Here is a 21,751-nt window from a genome sequence, read left to right on the forward strand (position 1 = left end):
GTCTTTTGTGTCTCCATACAAATTTTAAGATTTTTTGTTCTACTTCTGTGAAAAATGTCATTGGTAATTTGATAGGGATTGCTTTGAAACTGTAGATTGCTTTGGATAGTATAGTCATTTTCACAATACTGATTCTTCCAATCCAGGAACATGGTATATCTCTCCATCTGTTTATATCATCTTTAATTTCTTTCATCAGTGTCTTATAGTTTCTGCATACAAGTCTTTTGTCTCCCTAGGTAGGTTTATTCCTAGGTATTTTATTCTTTTTGTTGCAGTTGTAAATGGGAGTGTTTCCTTAATTTCTCTTTCAGATTTTTCATTATTAGTGTATAGGAATGCCAGCGATTTCTGTGCACTAATTTTGTATCCTGCAACTTTACTAAATTCATTGATTAGCTCTAGTAGTTTTCTGGTGGCATCTTTAGGATTCTCTATATATAGTATCATGTCATCTGCAAAGAGTGACAGTTTTACTTCTTCTCTTCCAAGTTGTATTCCTTTTATTTCTTTCCTTCTCTGATTGCCATGGCTAGGACTTCCAAAACTATGTTGAATAACAGTGGCTAGAATGCACATCCTTGTCTGGTTCCTGATCTTCGAGGAAATGCTTCCAGTTTTTCACCATTGAGAATGGTGTTTGCTGTGGGTTTGTCATATATGGCCTTTATTATGTTGAGGTGGGTTCCCTCCATGCCCACTTTTGGAGAGGTTTTTTGTTTTTGTTTGTGGTACACGGGCCTCTCACTGTTGTGGCCTCTCCCGTTGCGGAGCACAGGCTCCGGACGCGCAGGCTCAGCGGCCATGGCTCACAGGCCCAGCCGCTCCGCAGCATGTGGGATCTTCCCGGACCGGGGCACAAACCCGTGTCCCCTGCATCGGCAGGTAGACTCTCAACCACTGCGCCACCAGGGAAGCCCCTCGGAGAGTTTTTATCATAAATGGGTGTTGAATTTTGTCAAAAGCTTTTTCTGCATCTACTGAGATGATCATATGGTTTTTGTTCTTCCATGTTAATATGGTGTATCACATTGATTGATTTGCATATATTGAAGAATCCTTGCATCCCTGGGATAAATCCCACTTGATCATGGTGTGTGATTCTTTTAATGTGTTGTTGGATTCTGTTTGCTAGTACTTTGTTGAGGATTTTTGCATCTATATTCATCAGTGATATGGGTCTGTAATTCTCTTTTTTTGTAGTATCTTTGTCTGGTTTTGGCATCAGGGTAATGGTGGCCTCATACAATGAGTTTGGGAGTTTTCCTTCCTCTGCAATTTTTTGAAAGCATTTGAGAAGGATGGGTGTTAGCTCTTCTCTAAATGTTTGATGGAATTCACCTGTGAAGCCCTCTGATCCTGGAGTTTTGTTTGCTGGAAGATTTTTAATCACAGTTTCAATTTCATTACTTGTGATTGGTCAGTTCATATTTTCTGTTTCTTCCTGGTTCAGTCTTGGAAGGTTATACCTTTCTAAGAGTTTGTCTATTTCTCCCAGGATGTCCATTTTATTGGCATAGGGTTGCTTGTAGCAGTCTCTTAGGATGCTTTGTATTTCTGCAGTGTCTGTTGTAACTTCTCCTTTTTCATTGATTTGAGTCCTCTCCCTCTTTTTCTTGATGAGTCTGGCTAATGGTTTATTTATTTTGTTTACTTTCTCAAAGAACCAGCTTTTAGTTTTATTGATCTTTGTTATTGTTTTCTTTGTTTCTATTTCATTTATTTCTGCTCTGATCTTTATGATTACTTTCCTTCTACTAACTTTGGGTTTTGTTTGTTCTTCTTTCTCTAGTTCCTTTAGGTGTAAGATTAGATTGTTTATTTGAGATTTTTCTTGTTTCTTGAGGTAGGCTTGTATAGCTATAACCTTCCCTCTTAGAACTGCTTTTGCTGCATCCCATAGGTTTTGGATAGTCGTGTTTTCATTGTCATTTGTCTCTAGGTATTTTTTGATTTCCTCTTTGATTTCTTCAGTGATCTCTTGGTTATTTAGTAGTGTATTGTTTAGCCTCCATGTGTTTGTGTATTTTACCTTTCTTTTCCCCTGTAATTGATTTCTAATCTCATAGCGTTGTGGTCAGAAAAGATGCTTGATATGATTTCAGTTTTCTTAAATTACTGAGGCTTGATTTCTGACCCAAGATGTGATCTATCCTGGAGAATGTTCGTGCACACTTGAGAAGAAAGTGTAATCTGCTGTTTTTGGATGGAATGTCCTATAAATATCAATTAAATCTATCTGGTCTATTGTGTCATTTAAAGCTTGTGTTTCCTTATTAATTTTCTGTTTGGATGATCTGTCCATTGGTGTAAGTGAGGTGTTAAAGTCCCCACTATTATTGTGTTACGGTCGATTTCCTGTTTTATAGCTGTTAGCAGTTGCCTTATGTATTGAGGTGCTCCTATGTTGGGCGCATATATATTTATAATTGTTATATCTTCTTCTTGGCTTGATCCCTTGATCTGTGTAGTGCCCTTCCTTGTCTCTTGTAACATTCTTTATTTTAAAGTCTATTTTAACTGATATGAGTATTGCTACTCCAGCTTTCTTTTGATTTCCATTTGCAAAGAATATCTTCTTCCATCCCCTCACTTTCAGACTCTCTGTGTCCCTGTGTCTGAAGTGGGTCTCTTCAGTAGACAGCATATAGATGGGTCTTGTTCTTGTATCCATTGAGCGAGCCTGTGTCTTTTGGTTGGAGCATTGAATCCTTTCATGTTTAAGGTAATTATCGATATGTATGTTCCTATTACCATTTTCTTAATTGTTATGGGTTTGCTTTTTTTTTTTTTAATTTTATTTATTTATGGCTGTGTTGGGTCTTCATTTCCGTGCGAGGGCTTTCTCCAGTTGCGGCAAGTGGGGGCCACTCTTCATCGCGGTGCGCGGGCCTCTCACTACTGCGGCCTCCCCCGTTGCAGAGCACAGGCTCCAGACGCGCAGGCTCAGTGGGTTTGTTTTTGTAGGTCCTTTTCTTCTCTTGTGTTTCCCACTTAGTGAAGTTCCTTTTGATTTGTTGAAGAGCTCGTTTGGTGGTGCTTAATTCTCTTAGCTTTTGCTTGTCTGTAAAGCTTTTGATTTCTCCGTCGAATCTAAATGAGATCCTTGTGGGGTAGAGTAATCTTGGTTGTAGGTTCTTCCCTTTCATCACTTTAAGTATATCATGCCCTCCCTTCTGGCTTGTAGAGTTTCTGCTGAGAAATCAGCTGTTAACCTTATGGGAGTTCCCTTGTATGTTATTTGTTGTTTTTCCCTTGTTGCTTTCAATAATTTTTCTTTGTCTTTAATTTCTGTCAGTTTGATTACTATGTGTCTTGGCATGTTCCTCCTTGGGTTTATCCTGCCTGGGACTCTCTGTGCTTCCTGGACTTGGGTGGCTATTTCCTTTCCCAGTGTAGGGAAGTTTTCGACTATAATCTCTTCAAATATTTTCTCGGGTCCTTTCTCTCTCTCTTCTCCTTCTGGGACCCCTATAATGTGAATGTTGTTGTGTTTAATGTTGTCCCAGAGGTCTCTTTGGCTGTCTTCATTTCTTTTTTTTTTTTTATTCTGTTCCGCGGCAGTGAATTCCACCATTCTGTCTCCAGGTCACTTATCCGTTCTTCTGCCTCAGTTATTCTACTGTTGATTCCTTCTAGTGTATTTTTCATTTGTTATTGTATTGTTCGTCTCTGTTTGTTTGTTTTTTAATTCTTCTAGGTCTTTGTTAAACATTTCTTGCATCTTCTCGATCTTTGCTTCCACTCTTTTTCCAACGTCCTGGATCATCTTCACTACCATTATTCTGAATTCTTTTTCTGTAAGGTTTCCTGTCTCTGCTTCATTTAGTTGTTTTTCTGGGGTTTTACCTTGTTCCTTCATCTGGTACATAGCCCTCTGCCTTTTCATCTTGTCTATCTTTCTGTGAATGTGTTTTTTGTTCCACAGGCTGCAGGATTGTAGTTCTTGCTTCTGCTTTCTGCCGTCTGGTGGATGAGGCTATCTAAGAGGCTTGTGCAAGTTTCCTGATGGGAGGGACTGGTGGTGGATAGAGCTGGCTGTTGCTCTGGTAGGCAGAGCTCAGTAAAACTTTAATCCACTTGTCTGCTAATGGGTGGGGCTGGGTTCCCTCCCTGTTGGTTGTTTGGCCTGAGGTGACCCAACACTGGAGCCTACACAGCTCTTTGGTGGGGCTAATGGTGGACTCTGGGAGGACTCACGCCAAGGAGTACTTCCCAAATCTTCTGCTGGCAGTGTCCTTGTCCTCAGAGTGAGACACAGCCACCCCCCCCACACACACACCGCCTCTGTAGGAGACCCTCCAACACTAGCAGGTAGGTCTGGTTCAGTCTCCAAGGGGTCACTGCTCCTTCCCCTGGGTCCCACACTACTTTGTGTGTGCCCTCCAAGAGTGGAGTCTCTGTTTCCCCCAGTCCTGTCAAAGTCCTGCAATCAAGTCCCACTAGACTTTGAAGTCTGAATCCCTAGGAATTCCTCCTCCCGTTGCCGGACCCCCGGGTTGGGAAGCCTAACGTGGGGCTCAGAACCTTCACTCCAGTGGGTGGACTTCTGTGGAATTGTTCTCCAGTTTGTGTGTCACCCACCCAGCAGTTATGGGATTTGATTTTATTGTAATTGCGCCCCTCCTACCGTCTCATTGCGGCTTCTCCTTTGTCTTTGGATGTGGGGTATCTTTTCTGGTGATTTCCAGTGTCTTCCTGTCAATGATTGTTCAGCAGTTAGCTGTGATTCCGGTGCTCTCGCGAGAGGGAGTGAGAGCACGTCCTTCTACTCCGACATCTTGAACCGATCGTCATTCTGCTTTTAATCATCACCGCCCACTGGCGTTCCGAACTTCAGTGCCAACCTGGCCCACGGGAGGGGTCCTCACTCACGGCCTCCACCTCCCCAGGGTGCATCCCTGTGCCGGCCTGCAGCTTCACCAGGCTCGGCGGTGAGATTCTAGAAAGGGGAAAGGACTTGGACCTCCCAAAGAGAAGGGAGGCTCAAGGCTCCTAAATCAGGACACAAGGTGTTAGAGGGCTCAGCCTGAGGCCGAGAGGAGAGGCCTGCGGTCGCCATCACAGTCGCCACTGTCTGTCTATCCAGGACACAGAGTGTCCTCGGGCCAGGAGGCCGGAGACTCAGGGGGCCAGGCGGGTGGGGAGAGGGGACATGCGTGGGGGGCTGGCAGACCGCTCCTTGCCAAGGCTGTAGCCACTCAGAGGCGACCGGAGATGGTTTGCACAAGGCACAAAATTAGGTGCCTTAGTGAGTATCCTAAACCTCAGGGCTCAGTCTGACCCCAGTGGACAGGAAAAGCCTCAGAACATAAGCCCAGGCTTCAGAGCCCCAACCTCCCAGCAGCAGTGCTCCATTCTCCATCCTGACTGTGAGTCGGTCCCCAGTTCTGGCTTGGTGGTCCCTGCTTTGGGACAAAAGCATCCCTGGAGAAGGGGGCTTACATGCATGGTTTGGAGGTGGTCTAGCATGATGGTTAAGAGACACTTACTGTATCTGAGACTCTACTTTCTCATCTGTGAAATTTGGATGACATGGTACTGCTGCCTCCTAGGGGTGCTGTGAGGACCGAATGTCCATAAAGGGCTTGCACAGGGCCTCTAGAGACACGATAAGTGCTCTGAAAGTCTGCCTGTGAATTTCCCAGCACTGAGCACTGGGCCTGTCATATAGTAAACGCTCAATAAATACCGGATGAATGAATGGATCCTGTGAACTATGCACAATTCATTTCATCTCTCAGAAGGTGCCAGCATTACCGGCAGAGTTCAGTTAGCACATAAAGGAAGCATATGGTAAAATACAGGCCTGTATTAGGACTCAAATAAACAGAGGGGATGGCTTGAAGTTACCTCTAGAGACATCCCGGATGGGTTGAAGGCGCACCTTGCCCAAGGGCTGCTGGCCTTCCCCTGCATGTTGGAGCTGGGTGACTTGCCCCCTGCTGAACTTCAGGCCATTCTAGGACTTCCTTTGTTTTTTTTTATGCGGGCCTCTCACTGTTGTGGCCTCTCCCGTTGCGGAGCACAGGCTCCAGACACGCAGGCTCGGCGGCCATGGCTCACGGGCCCAGCTGCTCTGCGGCATGTGGGATCCTCCCGGACCGGGGCACGAACCCGTGTCCCCTGCATCGGCAGGCGGACTCTCAACCGCTGCGCCACCAGGGAAGCCCTTCTTCTAGGACTTTCTTGATGGTTCTTCCCATCTTACCTGTTTGTGTTTTTACATAGATCCAAAGATATGTTAGTCATGGTTGATGTACAATGCATATCCGGTGTCCAGTGTCCAGCTTCATCGGGGTTTCCTTCAGCCCAGAGACACCCAGGAAGACAAATGTCATCCTCCCGAAGGCCAGCCCCCTTCCTGCCTGCTCTGACCTCTTCTAGCTCCTCTGAAGAGAGGCTTGCTTTCTGCTGGGACTCCCACCCTAACGATGATCATTGCTGTGAGGATGTCTGATAGCTCTTGGCACACACTTGGTGCCAGGCCTTGTTTGAGCACTTTACATGAACTACCTCATTTATGCATCCGCTCGACAACCGTGGCAGGTAGATCGAGTATCATGTCTGCCCTCGGCTTGTCTGTTTGTCGGCTGACCTCGGTGACCCTCCCAGCCCCTAAGAATTACGACCTGTGACTGAGGTGTCGTGCCGTTGCTAAGGATGGGCAAACAAACAGCTGAGGATTCCTGGAAGTGTTATACCTTATCTCAAAGGAATGAATTGTTAGAAGCATAAAGGAAAGCAGGGTAAGGTATCTGGATGAAAGGCTGCAGTTTCAGAACCCTTCCCCAAATTCCAGATCTCCCCGCTTAGGCTCACTTAAGTTGGTCCACGTTTTCACTCCGTAAGACTGATCGTGTATTCATCCATTCCAAAAACAGTCTTGGCATACACCTAACATGTGGGAGGTGCTGTCTTAGTTATTGATCACCCAGTAAACCAGATAAATACAGCTCTGCTCTTCGGTACTTAAAATCTAGCAGAGGAGACAGACGTTAAATTGTGAATTAGCTTAACTATAATTATCAAGAAGGCTAGGAAGGAGATGTAGAGGGAGTGATAGACTGTGTAAGTGGGCACTGACCCCCATCGGAGGGAAGCGCCGTTGGGTCTAGGATTGGAAAGATGAGTGGGACCAGCCAGGCCAAAGGGCCTCTGTATATAATAGGCTTCAGTGTGAAATGAGACTTACTGTGTGACATGGTCAAGACAGTTAGGTAGCCATGGAAACTGAACGAAGGCCGTGCCCTTGGAGGTCGGAGAACAGGGAGGAGAGAGACACGCGATTAGGATGAAGAGAGGAGTAGTGGGGCAATGGGAAACCATGGACGTGTTCTAGGGGAGGAATGCGCTTGGGTGTTTTTCAAATGTCACTCTGGCCTCTGCGTGGAGAATGGGTCAGTGAAGGCAAGAGGAGAGGCAACAGGAGGTGAGGAGGGCTGGTTCAGGTGAGAGGTGGTGGTGCCTGGGACGAGAGGGTAAGGATGGATGGAGCTGGAGTCCAGGAGGAGGGCACGTCGGAGAGAGACTTGGGAGATAAAATCTACGGAGGAAGATTCTGACGGGATGTGGGGGGATGAGAGAGAAGGCGATGCTGAGGATTGCACCCAGATTTCTGGCTTGTCTAACGGAATAGATTCGGGATCGGCAAACTACAGCTTGCAGTCCAGACCCATCCCTCTGCCTATTTTTGTATATATGGCTTTATGGGCACACAGCTGTGTCCTATCATTTACATATTGTGATGGCTGCTTTCACGCTACACGGTGTGCTGCCCCTGGGACAGATGGTAGTGGCTTTAGCTGAAATAGGGAACGAGGGGGAGGTAGAGCACAGCTTTAGGTGGAGAGAGAAAAGAGGACAAGTTAGATCTGGGGTCTCCGAGGTGCCCGGTGGGACAGGCAGCTGGCTGTATGGGTCTCAGAAGAGAGTTCTGCGGTGGAGGACAGCAGGGGACGCTGTGGGAGGAGATGGCATCAGGATCTGGAACCTGGGGGCAGGAGGTGTGGCGAGGAGAAAAGGGTCCAGGAAGGAGTCAGGGGATTCTACCGTTTTAAGGCCTCTTGCTGCATCCTTCCAAGTGTCTGATCTAAGAGCAGCCCCCCTGGTGGGCACATGGGCAGCAGAAGCAGATTCTGCTGTGCTGCTCAGAGGGATCAGTGCACAGGCTTCTAGGGCACCAGGATGCCTGCGGTGGGGTGGGGGAGGGGGACCGAATACAGAAGACCATGCTGGGCACGATGCCTGCGGCACACAGTAGGCTCTCAGCGATGCTGCGGGATCTGTGTCGCAGGCAGGACCCCCTGCCTTGGGGAAATTGGGACTGAGGGCAGTACGGAGGGGCATCAACCTGCCTTCCCCTCGTGGCGATCTTGCCTTCCTTTCTCTCCACAGCTGCGCCTGAACGGGGGCCGAAACCCCTATGAGGGCCGAGTGGAGGTGCTGGTGGAGAGGAACGGGTCCCTCGTGTGGGGGACAGTGTGCGGCGAGAACTGGGGCATCGTGGAGGCCATGGTGGTCTGCCGGCAGCTGGGCCTGGGGTTTGCCAGCAACGCCTTCCAGGTGAGAAATCCTTGAGGGCCTTGAACCCTCCATCCAGTCTGATCCTGCCCATCTCTCGTCAGTCCCCATCTTCCATGAGCCCCAGGAGACAGACAGCCATGGACTCTGAGGAAGAGCCTTATCCCGGCTCCCACGCTGCTCTCCACAGCCCTGAGTCCTTGGGTGGGTCACGTGCTCTCTGGACTCTGGTTTCACGGTCTCAGCTCTGCGTGCTGGGATTCGCACTGTGCCAAGGGCTCCTCCCGGGCCATCCCGATGTGCCTTTTGCAGACGGAAGCCACTCAGTCCTGTGGGGCAGTGAAGACCGCCCAGCCCAACCCCCCAGACGCCTTAGCTCACCCGGAACATGCTTCCCCACGGTGTCCACGTCCAGGCATCCTCTCCGTGGTTGGCTGGTAAATCCCTAAGCCTTGTCCAGGGCCCTTTCACAGCCACTGCACCCTCCTCCCCGCCGGCCCTTCCTTACAGAGAGGGACTCAGCTGAGGGCATTTAAGCTCCTGCCCCTATCAGAAGAAAGACAAAATCATTGCTTTCTGGACCCCATCCTATGGGGGAACATTGTCAGAAAGAGGCTGGGGGCCGGAGAAGCAGGAGCCGGGAGGCTCCAGGTCTGTTCCCAACCAGAGCCCTACCAGCCGGCTGCGCAATGATCTGGGGCAAAGCGGCCACCCTTCTATGCCTCCCCGTGACATGGAATGAAGAGTCCCAGGTCCTCAATATCCTGGCTCTAAACACTCTCCTTCAGCTTATCCCAGAACAAGAAAATGTCTGAAGCTCCCCCATCCTGCTTTGCTAACCCTGATTTCAGCCCCTGTGCCCAGGTGGCCTGCTCGGGGAAGGGGTTTCTTAGGAAGGGACGTGGGAGAACTCAGGCAGCCTTGCTGAGCCTGACTGCTTGCTGGGGGCTGCCCAGGGCCCAGGGTAGGTGCTGGGCATCCAGAAGGGGTAGGCCTCTGGTACCTGGGGCCCTCTGGGAGCCTGGCTTCGCAGGGCCATGTAATGTTTCTGCTAATACTGCTTATGACAAGCTAGGGTGCTCTCCGGTTCTTCAAGGAGAGTCGAAAAACAGTGCTCATTACAACAGAGTGGCTGTCCAGCTGTTTTTGTTCCCCCGTCGGCTCGTTCCTAAGACACCTGGGCCTCACAGCTGAGGCTGTGAACGGGCCTGCCCCTGATATCAGTCCCAGATCTGCCCCTGATTGCAAGCCCTATCCCTTCCCGAGGCCCCAGTTTTCTCTCTAGAGGATAAGGGTGTGTAGTCAGGTTCATTAGAGAAACAGAACCAATGAGATTTATGAACATGGAACTAACTATTGACATATGTGAATAGATTTCTTCTCTCCTGCCAATTCTGATCAATTGGCAGTGTATTCCTGGAGCACTGTGTTGAGAAGGATTCTGAGAGCACAGTCAGGCTTAGAGGAGAGTGCTGTGATTGATTAGTAATGTCTGCCCCCGGCTCAGGGAGAGGGAGTGGGCAGCATGAGCTGCCATTCCTGACACACAACATTGAACACACCCTTAGCTGTGCTTTCCAGAAGGGGGGAGGGGCAGAATCCAGTGTGAGGGTCTCACTCGCACCGCCACCAACAGACTGCATGACTTGGGTAAGTGACTCTTTGTGCCTTGGCTGTCTCCATCTGAATAATGGGATCATAAAGGCTTGGGACTTTTGTGAGGCTGAAATTTGATAGAATATGGGAAAATGACAATTCTAGGTGACGTACTGCCCATTTTGTTGTTGTTGTTGATTCATCCAGGACACCTGGTATTGGCACGGAAATATCAACGCCAACAAGGTGGTCATGAGCGGAGTGAAGTGCTCAGGAACAGAGCTGTCCCTGGCGCACTGCCGCCACGATGGAGAGGACTTGGCCTGCCCCGAGGGCGGGGTGCAGCACGGGGCTGGAGTTGCCTGCTCAGAAAGTGAGAGCTCCTGGGTGTCATAGCCCACCCTCCCTGCCAGGCTCCAGTAGGGGATCAGAGTCTCACTGATTATTCCTTGCAAGGCTCTGAGGCATCTGTTATGAGCCGAGCAAAAGAGGAAAGCAGAGATGGATTCTTGTTAAGTGGAAGAGTCGGGGCCAAGAGGAACTACCCACACCCGCAACCTGGAATCTTGCCCGATGACAGTGGAGAGGAAGGCAGGAGGGAGGACTTGGGAGTCTAGGAGCCTTGGGTTCAAAGGCCGGGTCACTGTAGATTATTTAAGTGGCCTTAGGCGAATTTAGTGACTAAGAACTTGTTCTTCTGGGGAACATGCTTCTGGGTTAACAGGTGAAGCACACGCTAAGTGCTTGGTGAGTGTCAGCTTCCTTCCTTCCGCCCTGCTCCACACATAATTTCCTGGGACTTCCGGGACTTCCCTGGCGGTTCAGTGGTTAAGACTCCATGCTCCCAATGCAAGGGGCACGGGTTCGATCCCTGGTCAGGGAACTAAGATCCCGCATGCTGTGTGCGGTGTGGCAAAAAGAAAAAGAAAGATCATTTCCTGCCTGTTTTCACACCCTGGGGGTGATTTAGCCTCCTGGTGACTCCCTGGGAATCCTAGAGAGCTTGACAATATAGAAGGGAAGCCCATCCCACCCCTCCCCCACCCCTCCTCCACCCCAGCCAGGATTCAGAATGACCATCTCAGTATGTTCCCTTCCATGCTGAGAGGACCCATTGACAGCACTGCAGGCATGTTATTCTCTGGATCCCCCTGTCCTTGCCTTATCATATGATTCCCTTGTGAATCTGGGAGGTAGGAGAGGCCTGGAGTCTGGCCAGAGAACTCCAGACCAGACCCTGCCTGCCACTATTCGCTGATCTTGGCAAAGTTAGTTAACTGCTGTAATCCACAGTCTTTGTTGTTTTTCCTAGAAACTGGAAATTAGATTGTTGTTGTGACAACAAATACACACAAGCACTTAAGAAACAGTGATGCACTGTTGTTTACCAACACGGAGAGCTAGGGAGAAGATTAAACTTGAACTCAGTCACTTCTCCCATCAACCCCTTTTAGACCCACTCAGCATCTCCTAACCCTTGTAAGGCAGGACTCTCAACTCCAGTGCGAGCTTCTCTGGGCAGACGTCATAAGCTGTCGCATCCTGTCTGAGAGGAGGGAGTGAAGTGACCACCCTTATCAGCCCTCCAAGGGGAGAACATCCAAGCAAAGTGGTCTCACCCCCATCAGGAGACTTTTCTTAGCTTAATGATTTACTTATATTTATAATATATCATTTTTTCCAAAAGGAAATTAAGCTAATGTAAACCTAAATAAAATTCAAGGTAGCATAAGATTAAAGCAGATTTTTAAAAATGTAGGTATTGGCTCAAAATGGTGCCGAGAGAGGTTAATAAAAAATAAGTACTATACAGTCCTATACATTTACTGCTATAGACTCATATACATTTACTATTGTAATTATACAGTGAGCTTCCTAGTAGCCAAAGGGAAGAGGGAAAACTGGTCATTAATATAATTCACAGTATGCAATAGAAACAAACCCATGAGTCAAAGAGAAGTCCACTATTCTAGATACTGAGATCAAAAGGAACTTCTCATTATGGGACTGAGAGTTATGAGATCAACAATGCCCGCCATATCCTCATGGCAGACAAAAATTGACTTTCATGGGGCTATTGCTCAGAGAACCCCTCAGCTTGGACTGAAGGTATCAGTCAGAGTCTGCAGAGGGGCAAAAGTTATTGGGGCCAGGAACACTGATCTGGCTTAATACTTTATTCAGAAAGAGAAAGTATATTCTTCAGGCAACCCTTTGTAATTACTTTTTCTCATCCAACCAATTACATCCTAAACCTGGAAGTTCTCCCTGATATCACTCTGTCTTCCTCATCATACCCCCCAGAGTCGAGCCATCTGGATTTTTACCTTTCCATAGTTTCTCAACTCCCTTTACCTTCTTGCATCCCACTGTCCATCCTCTACGCCGAGTTACCACAGAGGCTCCTCCCTGGGACCTCCCATTGCTTCCCTTCCCTGAAGCCAGGGTCAGTGCTGGTCCCCCGCTTGTGCTGCCTCATGTTCCAGCCCCGTGCAAGCTTTCCCAGCGACTTAAGTGAACGCAGGGTCTTGCACAGGCACGTGTTGTCCAGCCTCATATCAAGCCGCCTTCCCTGCCTACCCCTCCTCAGTACACGCAGGCCTTGGTCCTCCTTCATGCCTCAGGGGCCTGGCATGTGCTACTGAGATTAGCATCGTAGAGCAGTTCCCTCTAGCCTCTGCTCATCCTCCATGGAACAACTAAAATGCAACTGCCTCCAAGGAAGTCTTTCCTGACCCCTCTCCCCAGATTGGGTCCCCTGCTAGAATGCCCAAAATGCCGCATATTTCTCCTTCGAGCTCTGGTCACAATTATTATTAAGTAATTAATGTGTGCTCTATCAGTCTCTCCTGCCATAATATAAGATCTTCCTTGTTAGCACTGTCCAGAGAGGCTAGCGCAGCGCTCATTGTAATACTTGATAGATGGGTGGATGAGTGCATGCCTCGGATGAGCTTCTGGAGGATGTTTTGGGTGTTAGGGAGGTCAAGGCCCCATTCCATGGCAGGTGCTGAAAGCCAGCTACTGGCTAAGTTAGGCCATGTTACCTTAAGACTCCTGAGCTGGAGGGAGGGCTGGCCTCCTCTCGGAAAGAGGAGGGGCCGGTGGAGACCCCTCTGCCCAGCTCAGAGGGAAGCTGAGGGGCTGTCCAGTGAGTACTGACTAGTGTACAGACAATGAATAAGAGACCACAACACCCTCAGAAAAGGTGCCGGGCTTCCCTGGTGGCGCAGTGGTTGAGAGTCCGCCTGCTGATGCAGGGGACGCAGGTTCGTGCCCCGGTCCGGGAAGATCCCACATGCCGTAGAGCAGCTGGGCCTGTGAGCCATGGCCGCTGAGCCTGTGCATCCGGAGCCTGTGCTCCGCAACGGGAGAGGCCACAACAGGGAGAGGCCCGCGTACCGCAAAAAAAAAAAAAAAGGTGTGCCCAGGACACAGTGCCAGCAATGCTGCATCCCGGTCTGTGCCCTCCAAGAGGAAATCGTTCTCAGCAGATGGGAGCCTCCCTACCCCTCATCCCATTTGAGTGCCCTTTCACTCCCCTGTGGTTCCACACCCAGTCCCTGCAGGTAGGTTTGCTCTCTAGAGGCGGCGGGGCCCCATCACTGAAAATCTACTGGGCTCCATGTGCAGCCTGGGGACCATGGGAAGGAGATGCAGACAAGCGAGGAGTGGTCCGGGCATTGGTGAACTTGAGCGCAGCCAAGCTCACAGATGACACCCACTTCAGAAATTTACAAGCAACCTGTCAGGAAATAAAAGATGGATGGGTCTTGTAAATGATTCACGTACAACATTTTTGTGAATTGAAGTACACTAGAAATGTTCAATGCAATCTCACTTCTAAAGGGAAACTTACAGTTAATCCCTTGGTCAATACAGTCTCACTTTTAAAGGAAAAATTTAGTTAATCCTTTGGTAAAGAAGCTAATCCTTCTAATACAATTGTTTAGCAAACATAGATTATAGCCATTGGTGATGGTTTTTTTTAACACCTGCTATGTGCAACACACTAATTGAGTAAGTCAGGCTTGTTTTGTTTTGTTTTTTAATTAATTTATTTAATTTATTTATTTTTGGCTGCGTTGGGTCTTCGTTGCTGCACGCGGGCTTTCTCTAGTTGCGGCGAGCGGCAGCTACTGTTCGTTGCGGTGCGTGGGCTTCTCATTGCAGTGGCTTCTCTTGTTGCGGAACACAGGCTCTAGACGCGCGGGCTTCAGTAGTTGTGGTGCACCGTCTCAGTAGTTGTGGCTCGCAGGCTCTAGAGCTCAGGCTCAGTAGTTGTGGCACGCGGGCTTAGTTGCTCTGCGGTGTGTGGGATCTTCCCAGACCAGGGATCAAACCCGTGTCCCCTGCATTGGCAGGTGGATTCTTAACCACTGCGCCACCAGGGAAGTCCCCAAGCTTGTTTTAAAAGAGGTACCTGGGGGAGAACTCTCATGTAGAGCAACGAGTGCGAGTGGAAACTGGTAGAACCTGATATACATCAGAGCCTTGAAAGTATGCAACCCTGCCCCCCAGCAGTTTCATTTATAGAAATATATTCTAAAGAAATAAAGTTACATACACAGATTTACTACAGGATGTTTATCACAGCTTCATCTTTAACTGAAAGGTTTCAGGCAACCCTTATCTAAAAGTATGGGATAGGGTTATGAATTAAATATTATGGAGCCATGAAATGGATGTTGTAATGGATGTTTATTAACAAAGGAATATGTCAAGTTATGCTTTAAGGGAAACAGTATTAGCAGACTATAAATTTACATACAATATTACACATGGTGGAAAATACATTTGTATCATTCCCAGAAGAATCAGACCAAGGTATTAAGAGTGTTCTCTCTCTGTGTAGCACAATTTCATTGTTTTTGTAATGCTTTTTATTATGGAAAATCTCAAGCCACTCAAAAGGAGAGAAAATAATATAACGAAGCCTCGTGCACCCATTACCCACGTTGAACAACCGTCAATATTTTGCGCACATGTGCTGGGACCTGCAGAGGCGTCCAGGAGGACTCTCAGAGAAGGGGGAGAGGAATTGGGGGCAGCGATGCACAAGGAAGGTGACCTGGAGGGGGGACACCAGGAGCCAGTTCTAGACAGTGAGGCTCGGCAGGGATGGAGGCTAGTGCCAGTTCAGGAATCAGAAGGAAGCTACTCAGGAAGGGGTGAGGGGTCTCTGGCCTTGTCTGAATCCTGTGTCTGCCTTCCCAGCTGCCCCCGACCTGGTCCTCAACGCAGAGATCGTGCAGCAGAGCACCTACCTGGAGGACCGGCCCATGTTCATGCTTCAGTGCGCCATGGAGGAGAACTGCCTCGCGGCCTCGGCTGCCAACACGAACCCCACCACGGGCTACCGGCGGCTCTTGCGCTTCTCCTCCCAGATCCACAACAATGGCCAGTCTGACTTCCGACCCAAGAACGGCCGCCACGCGTGGATCTGGCATGACTGCCACAGGTGAACCCTCCCTGCCAGCGCCATAGGCTGCGCCAGCCCGAGGCACCCAGATGGGGTTCAGAATCACAGGGTCACTTAGGGATAGCCGAGAGGCCACACGGTCCCGGGGGCGGGGTTCTCCCCAGCTGGAGGGATGGCTCACTGGCCTCCCACATTTGCAGATGCCATTCTCTCTTCCCAGGGGGCCCTGGCCCACCTCCTCTTCCCCGAGTCCGCTCTCTCTCTTGGCTCCAATGTCTCTACCGTTTGGAGACAAACTTTGTTTTGAGAACCCCGTGCCCCTCCATTGACCCTCAGTCAACAGTTTTCAAGTGTGTCCACAGCAAGTTGGCGCTCTGCAGGGTGCTTGGGGTTTTGCAGTTGTTGGATTCTGAATTCGTTTAGGAATGTACTTTAAGTACCAGTATAAGTTTTAAACATCTCTACGAAGGCGGTGGGTGTGGAGACAGGAGTTCTAGGCCAGGAGTCATGAGGCCTGGTCTCTCGACCCAGCTGTACCTCTAACCAGTTGCATGATGTCAGGCCAGCTGGGCCACGTCAGCCGGGACTGCTAATACCCCTTCCAGCCCTCAGTCTGTGGCTCTGTTCCCAGTGCTGTATAAATCATGGACAAGAACAGAGTGCAATCCCAGAGCCAGCCCTAGCTGGAGCCAACAGAAGCCTCCCTGTTCATCTCCCTGCCTTCCCCCTTCTTTCTGTCCCTTTGCCTTGATTCCTACCCTAATCCTGAACCGGCTGCCAGCAATGGTTCTCATTTTCCTGCTCAGACCTGAGCTGGGCAGGCAGAGGGAGCAGGGTGGGTACAGTTTTGAAAATGAAGGGAGGGAGACCCCTGCCATTCAACCCGGCAGCCACGCCCTGCCCCCACCGTGAGGGGCCGCAGACTTGGGCACGGGGAGTGTGGCCTCTAGGCTCAGAATCAGGAGCTTTTGCACCAGGTCCCTGCTTCTCAGAGCGGGGCCCGAGGGCTGGCAGCCTCTGCAGTCAGTGCTGAATCCAGTGTCCTTGGCAGAGTCACGGCAGAATCTGCGTGTTAACAGGTCACCAGGGGACTGTGTGCACAGCAGTCCGGGAGGCCCCGGTCTGGCTGACCACCAGGCATCCTTCCAGCTCTAAGATGTGATGATCACAGTTAGGGACATATGAACTAACATCTACTGAGCCCCTTCTAAGTGCCAGAGCAGGGAACCCTCATTTTCCTGAGTCTGGAAACGGCGGCTCTGCGTTCATGGGACTAGCGCCAGGTGAAGTCGTGGAGCAGGGACCCCGACTCGGGGCCTCTCTGACTCCCAAGCCTGCGTTCTGCCTGGTACCTCTGCCCAATCTTCATCAGAAATCTGTGTTGTGCGGCTTTTTCATGTCATAACTTACGGCCTAGTCACGTTCGAATCTGTTTGGGGATAGAGTTGTTTAACCCATTTCAAAAGAAAGGACTGTGGAGGGCTTCCCTGGTGGTCCAGTGGCCAAGACTCTGTGCTCCCAATGCTGGGGGCCCGGGTTCAATCCCTGGTCGGGTAAGATCCCACATGCATGTCACAACTAAAGATCCCGGACGCCGCAACTAAGACCAGGCACAGCCAAATAAATAAATAAATAAAAGGAGTATGGTAGAACTCAGGGGAGCTGATATTCCTTTATAGTTGACCCTTGAACAACACGGGTTTGAACTGCACGGGTCCACTTATACGTGGATTGTTTTCAATACATATTGTACCTCACTATATGCATTTTCGTTATACAGCTTTTTAAAAAAATTTATTTAATTAATTTATTTTTGGCTGCGTTGGGTCTTGGTTGCTGCACATGGGCTTTCTGTAGTTGCGGCGAGCAGGGGCTACTCTTCGTTGCGGTGCGCAGCCTTCTCAGTGCGGTGGCTTCTCTTATCGCAGAGCACTGGCTCTAGGCGTGCGGGCTTCAGTAGTTGTGGCACGCGGGCTCAGTAGTTGTGGCTCACGGGCTCTAGAGCACAAGCTCAGTAGTTGTGGCGCACGGGCTTAGTTGCTCCACGACATGTGGGATCTTCCCGAACCGGGCTCGAACCCGTGTCCCCTGAGTTGGCAAGCAGTTTTTTAACCACTGCGCCACCAGGGAAGCCCTATACAGCTTTTAAATTAACTCAGTGTGGGGAAAAGTTTATGTCTGATTAGAGATTACAATACGTGGAATCAAAAGAATTAGAGCTTGAGTCCCGAATCTATCCAAACGGTTTCAGCTTCCTGCCCTCTGGTGAGTCATTTATCAACTCCTTTGTTTCTGAGGCAGTGATAGCAGTACTTGGATTTTCAACTTCACGGGGGTCCCGTGCCCCTAACCTCGGCATTGTTCAAAGGTCAACTGTAATTACTATCCGTATGTCCTAAAAGTCCTAATTAGCCAAAAAAGTTTTGGTCTTTATATAGAAGCATGGAGGTCTTCTGCAGGGAGAAAGTCAGAGAGTAAAATTAAAGCCATGACATATGGGTGCCTGATTTCCTTCAGAGAATACATGGCGGAAGTGCTGCCCTGTGGGCCTACAAGTAGAGGGTGATTGCATCTCTGCCCTGCATGTGGCACACCATCCAGACGTCACACGGTAGGAGTCTCCCTGTGACCTAGGCTTGCCCTCCAAGGAATGGTCTTTTCCCTAAGAATACACGTGGCGACATCATGGAAGTGTTTCTTCTCATCTGGTGCTCCAGGAACCCTGACCCCGTCCTCCCCACCCCTACCCCAGCTTTTCCTGTGTTCTATTTTCTTTCTTTGTTTATAGATGTTGCAATCAATGGTTTGGGAGGGACGGGTGGGAAAGAACATACTGGATAAGCATATGTTCCTTCAGGCCTGGACCTCCTGGACCTCCTGAGAACCTCTGACCATAAGGACCCCAGAGGGTATAAGAAACTCTCCACCCCTGGCCTCCAGAGCTCCAGGGGCATTCTCCAGGCTCTGTGGGAGGACCTTTCAACAGGAATCCTGGCCCGAATCTCCGTTGGGTCCCTTTGGGAGTGTGATGAAAGCTGGCCCGTCCTCCACTCAAAAAAATTATTTCTCGATTTAATGTCCTATTTCAGCAGATTTACAGACGCTGAAGCCCATCTGTGGAGCCAGAATTAAGAACCCTGGCTCAGAGTAGTATGTATGGGGAAAACTATAGCTCCCAGTTTACTTGATACTATGATGAGGAACAGAGCTGTGTTCTTTGAAAGCCCTAAGATGAAACGAAGAACGGCCCCCTTAGGAGTCTCCTCCCCAGCCAGACCTAGAGGGAAATGCCCTGCACCATTCTCTCTCATATGCATGGCCCTTGGTTGATGATTTTTTTTTAGCACAAGCCCTCTAGTGTCAGGTATTCTCTCCCTTCTGGGCCTGGGATGGGGGTCCCCGTCCTGCTTCTTGTGTCCCAGGGAGTGGGACCACACCTGCTCCCCTGGCACACGATGTCACAGCTTTGACAGCTGGGCACAGAGCAACCCGGCGTCTCCTGGCTCTCAGCCCCTGCTCTGTCCCAGGGCTCAGTCTCCCTGCCCCTCACATCTTGGGGAAGCCCGGGAGAGGAGCTGGGAGCTGGAGTGGCAGGGAGGTGACAGCCAGCACAGGTGCCAGCCCTCTGGTCAGGGATGGCCCGGGTACAAAGGGGGGACTTTCCTTCATTCCGCCCCACCCCCTACCATGTGCGGAGCAGCCCCCGTATCAGGTCAGAGCCCCACAGATTCAGTGCGGCCAGTGAGCCAATTTTAGGCCCTCATCCTATCCGTGGGGCTTTGTTCCAGCCAGGGGCTGCCTAGCACATGAGGAGGGCGGGGCAGAGCAAGCAGAAGGGACCCTGCCCTTTGTGGCCGCATTCCCTGAGGCTGGAACACACCCCAAGATTTCTCTGAAATGGGGATGGGAGCCTTTTCCCAACCATGACTGAGTGCCGGCCACGACTCTCCATCCTGGAGGCACCGGAAGACTCGTGGCTGGTGTGGGAAACGAAAAAGAGTGAAACACCTCTACAACGCACACTGATGCTCAGATCGAAAGTTTTATTTGCGCCCGAGATGACCTAGGGTAACAGAATATACCCAAACCTCCCTTCTTGCTCTGGACTAGCTTTGTCATCCACATGTTCACCCAGCACCTCCTGCCTCGGCTAGTACCGTGTCCTAGAATACTGTGATCTGGAGTCTCACGGTAGAAAGCTGTCCTTCCTCTCATCCAGATTACAATGACCTCTCTCTAGTGTCAGGTATTCTCTCCCTCCTTAGACTTCTGGAATTTCTTTGCAAATCTGAGTTTCCTTATCTTTATCCCATGGATCTGGCCCCCTCTTAGACTTCCAAAGTTCAGGACACTCAGCCTGAAAAGAGGAAATTTCCCCTGATCACCAGGGGCCTTCCCAGCAGCCACGATCCATACCCCCTGGGATGTGTGTGCGGGTGGTGGAAGGTGGGTGCCCCTGGGCTCCACAGCCAACCAGCTGGGAGGGAAACGTGGCCCCGGGGGTGATGTCCACGTTTGCCCCAGCGGTAAAGCACAGAGGCTCCCGGACCTCAGCTAGCTAGCATCGGGAGGCTCCAAACCAGCTGCTTCCCTCCTGATATCCACAGGGGAAAAACTGAGGAGCTGAGGAAGACGACTCTTAAATCGAGTCTGCAGGAAGCCAGGAGAGCGGGAGAAGGTCAGCCTTACAAGAGTCCATCTGTGGACTCTGTCTGAATTTTGTTTAGACAACGGAACATAAACCTATTCCTCTTCAGTCTTTCCAGCCGGTAAACATGACAACATAAACCCGTCTCTGAAAGAGGCAGACATGCTTTAGGCGATGAGTCAGACCTCATGTCTCACCTTGCTCCAAGAAGCCAAAATAGACTCTTTCAAAGTCATCCCTTCAGCTGCCACAAAATGCATCCTTGTGACTGTTCCCTGTGGGCCCCTGGCTCAGCATTCTTTTACCCAGAAACATGAGTGACCTGGGAAAAGCCCAACTTAGGAACTTCTGACATTTTTTTTAGCACAAGCCCAACACAGGAAGAAGGGAAAAGAGCCTCTGATTTCCTCTCTGGAAACCTGTCCTTTTTTTTTTTTTTTTTTTTTTTCTGCGGCCACTGTTGTGGCCTCTCCCGTTGCGGAGCACAGGCTCCGGACGCGCAGGCTCAGCGGTCACGGCTCATGTGCCCAGCCGCTCTGCGGCATGTGGGATCTTCCCAGACCGGGGTACGAACCCGTGTCCCCTGCATCGGCAGGCGGACTCTCAACCACTGCACCACTAGGGAAGCCCCTGAAAACCTGTCCTTTTAATTCCCCTCTTCCCCCTGTCCTCTTCTGCTCCCGATCCAGCGGGGGGAGCCTGAAGCCAACCACCTGAGGCCCGGGAGGCGGGGAAGCTGCTCTCCGGGCCTGGGGATAATCGTAGCAATGGTAATGGTGGTGGCAGTAATTAAACACGACTCCATCACTCCTGGGAGTAGTAGCAGTAAGCAGAGAGTTGACAGGTACTAAGTGCTGCTCTGTTCCAAGCCCCATGTTAGGTATTTCTGTGATTTCTCCTACTGCATCCTTACAGAAGCCCTGATGGGGGATCATGCTATCGTTCCCTCTTTCCTGCAGAGGGAACTCAGCTCGCATGCAAATGAAACATGTGATTCTGTTCCCCAAGCCTTGGTACCTTGTTCCTCAGTTTTTCCCCATTTTCCAAATGTCCCTGTAATGACAGAGCTAAGTGCCTTGCAGCCGCTTGTGATACATGTGTAGCAGCTTAGGACGGGCCTGGCCACCGAGAGCTTTAGGAAGGCCCCAGGGCAACATGCAGCAGCTGTTTCCCTTGTTTATTCTGCGCCAAACACAGGCCTTTCCAAGGATCTGCATCTGTTCTCAATTCCTCCCAAGTGACCGGATGGCACACCATTAGGTAAACACTCAGCCGAGGGAAGAGCCACGGGGGTATACAAACTCTCTCCCCCTCTACACCTTTCCAGGGCCCGCAGGACGTGCCTGCCATCCTCTCCCTCCCACAGGGCCTAAGAGCCCTCTTTTCGCCTCCTTTTTTATTTACTCGATGCCAGGAGCACAGACTTCTGCCTCCGTCGCCTGGTTCAGGACACGCGTGGGTCCCACCCATCAGCACCTGCCCTTCCCACCCCTCCTCCCCCTCTGCAGTCTCCCTCCCTCCCTCCCGACCACACTCCCACCTTAAAAGCTTTCAAAAGACAT

The 21,751-nt window shown here is 50.1% G+C and overlaps 1 protein-coding gene across 1 annotated transcript in view; it reads left to right on the plus strand.

Annotated features, from left to right (window-relative positions):
* Positions 1-21,751, plus strand: part of LOXL2 (lysyl oxidase like 2) — a 102,677-nt gene that overhangs the window by 73,439 nt on the left and 7,487 nt on the right. Inside the window, exons 8-10 of the mRNA XM_022595047.2 lie at positions 8,398-8,565; positions 10,327-10,492; positions 15,337-15,580. Of these exons, the coding sequence (XP_022450755.1) occupies positions 8,398-8,565; positions 10,327-10,492; positions 15,337-15,580 (578 nt within the window). The remainder of the gene's footprint in view (positions 1-8,397; positions 8,566-10,326; positions 10,493-15,336; positions 15,581-21,751) is intronic.

Source organism: Delphinapterus leucas, chromosome 6, assembly GCF_059928025.1.
Source record: "Delphinapterus leucas isolate spDelLeu-1000000601 "Yukka" chromosome 6, BTC_Dleu_Yukka2, whole genome shotgun sequence".
NCBI lineage: Eukaryota > Metazoa > Chordata > Mammalia > Artiodactyla > Monodontidae > Delphinapterus > Delphinapterus leucas.